General features: G+C 35.5%; 1 protein-coding gene across 2 annotated transcripts; it reads right to left on the reverse strand.

The window, feature by feature from the left end:
- Positions 1 to 825: 825 nt before the first annotated feature.
- LOC106309563 (camelliol C synthase-like) lies at positions 826 to 2,447 on the reverse strand. 2 transcript variants are annotated; one of them, XM_013746612.1, is made up of 7 exons: positions 2,070 to 2,446; positions 1,885 to 1,962; positions 1,694 to 1,761; positions 1,439 to 1,592; positions 1,251 to 1,331; positions 1,076 to 1,159; positions 826 to 986 (listed from the first exon to the last, which is right to left on the reverse strand). In XM_013746612.1, the coding sequence occupies exons 2-7, from the start codon at positions 1,918 to 1,920 to the stop codon at positions 930 to 932; spliced, it is 480 nt and encodes a 159-aa protein (XP_013602066.1). In that variant the 5' UTR covers positions 1,921 to 1,962; positions 2,070 to 2,446; the 3' UTR covers positions 826 to 929. The 2 variants fall into 2 exon arrangements, with proteins under 2 accessions (XP_013602066.1, XP_013602067.1); XM_013746613.1 differs by having other exon boundaries at positions 1,885 to 2,447.
- Positions 2,448 to 6,927: the final 4,480 nt, after the last annotated feature.

Raw genomic sequence — 6,927 nt, forward strand, 5'->3', positions numbered from 1 at the left:
GAATATTTCTTAAATCAATAAAAGTAATTGTTTTATATGCGCTTCATGAGTACTCTGATATTTGACTAGTCCGGTCTAACACAACGTTAGGTCGTGGTACGGGTTGAAAAGCTTTAGGCCTCGATCTAACGGAAAACGCTAACTCTAGGTACGGATTGCAAAGCCTTGTGCCTTGACGCAGCGGGACGAGTTAGTCGATGAACTGGTATAGGTCGTGGAGTAAATTTTGTGACTCTGGCCGGATCGTCCCTAACCCGTCACGTAGCGCTTCCGGACCATGGTGTTTGGTTGGACGGTCAGTCATGTTCTTGTTTGATTTTTGGCTGGCCGGTTAGCCTTTCATCTCCAACCCTTGGTGTAGGTCGTCCGTCGGTCATGTTCTTGTTTGATTGTTGGCCGGTGGGTTGACCTATGCCTAGGACGGTTCGGGGGTGTTACAGCGCCTATCATCCCGAAAAATAAACGGAGAAGGTCCAGCCTCTCACTCCGAAATAATAATAAAATTTAAATAAATTAAGTATATTGAAATACATAAATTTAAACATTATCTCGGCTGGTTTAAGAGCTTTCAGATTGATAAGCCTCAGTTGGTCAGGGTTTCGTGGTGATAACGTGTTATAATATAAGTAAGGAAGTATAACTGATTTATTTATTATATATTATTATTCTATTGTTTTGTGTTTGGTAAAAGAAGAAGTTGGACGTGAGAGAGAGAGAATAAAGAGTGATTTTACTTCTTCTTTTTGTACGTACAAAGTAAAGAGGATGAGTGCTATTTATAGCACAATAGGTCGGTCTCATATGGAGTAAATGACAAAACAAGAAGATGATGATGCACAAAATTAACTTGGAGTGGACAAGTGTCCCACTACGTGGGATTATATGGATAATCATACGTAACAATTCTTAGTTTCTGCAAATACAATTCTTTACTTGTAGGTGACATAGTTTAGAATACAATTCTTCATGAACACTCCTGTCATTTCCTGCACACAACCAGCACCAAAAGCATATGTTTTTATGATAATCTAAGTATAAAACATCTCTCTGATCCAAAGAAGGCAAGGTGTAGCACCTGTTGAGGGTGGTCTCTGTTTTCTAAATGCGAATTGATGATCAGTTTCCCAACACGGTGAAGAGGCAGTATATCTCTCTCGGCCTGTTAAAACAAATAATATACTACTTGAACACAATATACCTTTTTAAGGAAAATGTTGAGAAATGGGATATGTAACATATGTTTGGCAAACCTGATATGTTTGAATCAGACCTATCAATGTCCAAGAGGTTCGCACCAGGTTTGATCTTCCTCCTTCTAATTCTATATATCTCTGCATATCCCAGACCGCTCAAGAGTTTTGGAGAGAGATTTTAAGGAACTTAAATCTTTAGAACTGATTATAGAAGAGACATTAACTTTTCAGAGCAAGACAAATACCTTTCTCCCCAACCTCCATTGTTGTTTAGTTTCTTGAAGGAAGTCAACACCTTCATGCATAGCCAAATAGTTTTCATATGTTTTACCAGTTCGTGCCAAGCCTCCAAGAGAAAACCACGTTGCATATGTGTAGCAAATTACCCAACTTCCATACCTGCCAATCGTAAAGAAACACTTCTTATACATCAGTAACTTCTCCTGACCATTCTCTACCTTAGTTGTACACTCTTTTAAGTTTTAAGGGATCATACGTACCATGAACCATCTGCCTCTTGAATCTTGAGTGCTACCTCCTTTTCAATGGTGGCTGGAATGGAAGTCGCCTGAAACACATCTACAAAAAGAAAACATAACTCATAAGCGGTACTGAAATTAACTCCTAAAAAGTCAGAACAAAGCGGAGTTTGTTTAAAAACTAAGATATTATGAGTTTAAGAAAGGAGAACCTGAGAATCGACAAAGAGAATGTCGACACCCATCATCAACTCGCCACCACGTCTAACGTTTCTTGCGTGCAGCCAGACCTCCAAATCAGAAAATAGATCAGGGGAGTAAGCCATAATTATAATGAGAAAGAAATTTCTATTGTTGTTGGAATTGTGAGGTGATTCTCAAGGGTTGAGGATCTTACCTTTTTATAGGTGGAGAAATACTGCGTGAAAGAGGGGTTGGAATCATTGAATGAGCGATTGATCACCGAAGACTTAAGAACTCATTAATGGCGTTGAATCAATGGAGCTTGTAACGATTGTGAGGAGATGAGTCGATACCAAAGCACACGAACCGACACCCATCATCAACTCGCCACCGCGTGAGAATCAACTCTTATCTCTGAGACTTTCAGAACTTTTAGACGCGGCGATTACTGATAGAGACTCTTATCTCTGAGACTTTGAGAACTTCCACTGATGGTATACCTAAAGCTTTCACAGGCGACGATGAACCTCTCGAGATGACCAATGATGTCTTAGATAGATCGACTTGCCGAAGTGATGTCGCAGTCAAGGCTAGATGAAGACTGCAGATGTATTAGGGTTAGAGACACTCCTTTTTCATCGGGCCGGAAACTCACCAAGTCGAAAGCCCAATTCTGCGCCAACCGATAGAAGCCCATCACGTGAGATTAATGAAACGCAAAACTCTAGGTGTCTGGACACGTGGCACCATCTCTTTTCTCAACTTATCTAGCTGGCGGCTGACGTGGATTGCCTAGGAGTGAGGGAAACATAACTTTATAATAGTAGATAGTAGATAGTAGATATTGCTAAAGAAATATTTTTCTTTTTTTAAAACAAAATGTACTATATATTATCAAATTCCATTGTATCTAGAAAGAAAATAAAACTTATTTATGTACTATTTTTTCGTTTCTTCTTTATTTGCTTGCTTAAAAAATAAATATCCATATCTTCTAGTTATGGAAAAACGATATTTGCATTCTTTGAATTCTTTGTCAATGAAAACCGGTTCCTTTGAAGTGTTCTCCTGATTTTTTTGTTGCTTGGGAGGGTTGAGTAGTGTTAACTTTGATCGATCAAGGCCAGTGTTTAGCCTGGAATGAGAGATTGTTCTTTTGGATGTTATTATAGTTTTTGAACTCTGTTCTTTATTTCTAATGAATTTCAGAAGGGAAAAAAATGGGGATGCGACGCTGGTGCATTACCAACATGATTAATTTGTGCAAGTTGCCTTGGTTATTTACCGCCGCCAATAAAAAATATCAACGTTTATTATTTCACTAAAAATTAGAATTAAAACAACAAAATATAGGGTCGTAAGCCTTTTTACGAGCTGAGAAAGGGAGTTACAAGAACAACAAAGGAGCGGGATGTTCTAATTGCACATGCATAGATGTTCAAGGACACTTATAATTTTAACATTTGCACCCCAAAAAAAAGACACGTATAATCATTCTGTTTTGTCAAGATGCTTACATTGTTGGTTATACTATCTCTTGGGTTCGGTCATTCGGTGTAGATCGACGAATTTGGATTCATGGAGCTCTTGATCTTTTGACTCTCAAAGTTGTTAAGGATCATACAACACAGATTTTACTCTGTTTATCTCTTTCTCTCTGTTTCTTGTTTGACACTCAACGTATTACTCGTACTCTTATAAAAGAAAAACCACACTTTTTTTTTCTGAACACAAACCACATTTCTTTATTAGATATTTAGAATGTATTTATAGTTTTACATGAGACACTAAGAGCATGATTAGCTTATTTAAGAACCGGTTCTTAGCTTTTTTAGTTAAAAGTTAAGAAACGGTTTCTTATATTCTGCTAAGAACCCTACTCTAAGAACCTCCCATTAATCATGTTATAACTAAGGGACATGTCTCTTGAAGACACCCCAATGTGGAGACACGTACATAAAAATGTATAACTGCTTTGCGGTTACCAATTCTATTTGTATCTCTTCGGTGGTGTGTGATACGAATAGTTTAATTTATACATAAATTAATTACTTAGCTATATATATATATGACTCTTATAAACTAATAATATAAGGTGAAGACTTGATCACATCCTACACTCCTCCTTGATCATTGCTTCATCTCTATTCTCGTAGAACCTCGGAAATTGTTGTGTTTAAGAGCTTCGTCAATAGCTCTGGTATTTTTAACTCTCCTGGACAGTAGTCAAGTTTGATCTTTCCATTATGTTCAGCCTCTCGTACAAAATGTTCGTTTGCATTTTCTTCATGTGCTAGTAATGCATTAGCCTCCAATTTAGTCCATCTAAATGGAAAACTCTTGTGCTTCATCTTGATATTCAGTATCTTTCTTCCTTGAAGATCATCTATGAAATATCTATTGGTTTTAAACAAAACTCCATACCCATTTGAAACCATTTGTGAAACACTTAACAGATTCCTTGCTAAGTTCGGCACTAGAAACACATCTTTGATGATCTTCTCTCCTTGGCTTGTCATCACTTGGATATTCCCTTTCCCTGCCGTGATTACTCGTTGAACATTCCCGACTTTGATTAGTATTTTTATACTTTTATCAAGAGTGATGAAGTATGAGACTTCTTTGGTCATGTGGTTAGTACATCCGCTGTCAACTAACCATGTTTCATCATCTACTGTTGATGATGTTTCTTCTTCAACTGCACTAAACAACATGTGACCTTCATCTTCTGAGTCCTCTTTTGTTTCTTCAATACTTAGATCCGCACTCTCGGTCTTTCTAAGTTTGCAGTTCTTTGCTAGATGTCCCGGTTTGTTACACACGAAACACTTTCTCTCATTGTTTACAACCACTTGTGAATAGGTTCCTTGGCTTTTCATTTTCTTTGACCAGCATTCACTTTCATTGTGATTGTTTCTTTTGCAAACACCACACCATTTATCGGTCTTCTTGTGATGTTTATCTTCACTTTTGTTTCTTCTTTTTGAAACAAAATTTTCTCCATAGAACGCTCCTTCCGTCGATCGTTCTTCTCGGAGACTTAAGCGCTTCTCATGCGCTTTCAAGGTACCTATCATTTATGTCATCGAGAGAGTTGATAGATCCTTTGTTTGTTCAAGAACGGAAACGATGCTGTCAAATTTTTGTGGTAAAGAGATAAGAACCTTTTGAACCAATTGGTAATCAGTCTTTTCTTCACCATGAACTCTTAGTTGATTACTCATGTTAATCAACTTGGCTGCGAAATCATTTATGGTTTCACTTTTCTCCATCTTCAAATTCTCATATTCTCTTCTCAAGGTCTGAAGATTTATCATCGTTACTTGTGAACTTCCCTGGAACTCCATTTTCAAAGCGTTCCAAGCTTCTTTTGCGTTTGATGCGTGAGCAATTCTCGGAAATATTGATTCCAATACTGCACTTTGAAGAATCTGAAGAGCCATCATATCCTTCATCACTTGATTATTTCTCTCTATACTTAACGCTGGTGTGTTTTCAGAAGATGAAACTAACGTAAACTCCATTTTCTATAACATCCCACAACTTACGTATTTTCAAGATGGTTATCATCTTGATTTTCCAAAACCCATATGATTCACCATTGAATATTGGAATAACTTGCTGTATTGTTGTCTCCATAGCTCTGATACCATGTAGATCTTTTGACTCTAAAAGTTGTTAAGGATCAGACAACACAGATTTTACTCTGTTTATCTCTTTCTCTCTGTTTCTTGTTTGACACTCAACGTATTACTCGTACTCTTATAAAAGGAAAACCACACTTCTTTATTAGATATTTAGAATGTATTTATAGTTTTACATGAGACACTAACTAAGGGACATGTCTCTTGAAGACACCCCAATGTGGAGACACGTACATATAAATGTATAACTGTTTTGCGGTTACCAATTCTATTTGTATCTCTTCGGTGATGTGTGATACGTATAGTTTAATTTATACATAAATTAATTACTTAACTATATAATATCAATACTATTAAAAGGGAAGGAGTCTTAAAAAATCTACCTATGAAAGTTGTTTGGATCATTTCATTTATCTCATTATTTTTTGGTCTTACCTTAAATTTAGACTAACAATATGTTACCATATATTTCTCTAACAATAGTTTATTCAATTCCTTTATTTATTTAAATTTCATTCCTAAATCCTAATCACTACTATTACAATATTTACTATTTTGATTTTTAATCGTAAAAGCATTGAAACTAATGTTTTATATTATCACTTTTATCATATAATATATGATTTAAAGCAAGAGAAGTTATACGACATATATGTGTACATTCTAACTTCATCTTTCCTTTATAATAAAGTAATCATATCTTATATAAACTTTCCCACTAAAATCTCATATCATATACTAAACTTTCAACCGTCTATAGTTTGATAGATATTTTCATATTTAAAAATGAGTTTTCTGAATATTCATGTTACCTTCACAAAAATGTAGAAATTCATTGGTTCTGTTAAAGTTAACATGATTTCACGATATCGGTATTGATTATTCATGATTTTGAAAATTATTGGTTTAAATATTATACTTTTCACTTAAAAACGAATCAATACTATTAAAAGAGAAATAGTCTTAAAAAATCTAATATAAAAAAGTTGTTAGAGTCATGTATAACTTTTTTTTTTTTTGGTAATACCATAAATATATCATCTTCTTCCTTTAGTTATCGGCCAGAGTTTCTGCAATTCATCATCATATTCAGTACAGATCAGTCACGATTCAATGAAATCTTGTGTTTTTCTTACTATTTTCTCATTAAACCTTGAAATCTCACATCTTGAAATAGATTCCAATCATTTAAATTATGTTATCACTTATCATTCTCGTATCTCCCTCTCTGCTCTCGTTTCTCTCTATCTGCTCTCTGTCTTTCTGTCTGTTCTCGTCATTTTCGTATCGTGAGAAAGAAACGAACCCAATCCAAATTGATTTTTTTTATGTAGTCGGGTCGGATGATTATGGGATGGGTCGAGTTTTGGATAATGGAGAATCGCAGTTCACAAAACGCGATTTAAAAATCTACAATCACGTTTTCGA

This window comes from Brassica oleracea, chromosome C8, assembly GCF_000695525.1.
Source record: "Brassica oleracea var. oleracea cultivar TO1000 chromosome C8, BOL, whole genome shotgun sequence".
Taxonomy (NCBI): domain Eukaryota; kingdom Viridiplantae; phylum Streptophyta; class Magnoliopsida; order Brassicales; family Brassicaceae; genus Brassica; species Brassica oleracea.

Bases quoted from the DNA above. Each gene is read 5' to 3' on its own strand.
- LOC106309563 (XM_013746613.1), bottom strand. From the start codon at position 1,998: ATGGCTTACTCCCCTGATCTATTTTCTGATTTGGAGGTCTGGCTGCAC. The intron at 1,160-1,250 runs GTTTGCCAAACA...TTGTTTTAACAG, and splicing joins GTCTGATTCAAACATATCAG to GCCGAGAGAGATATACTGCC. The intron at 987-1,075 runs GTGCTACACCTT...GGTTGTGTGCAG, and splicing joins ACAGAGACCACCCTCAACAG to GAAATGACAGGAGTGTTCAT.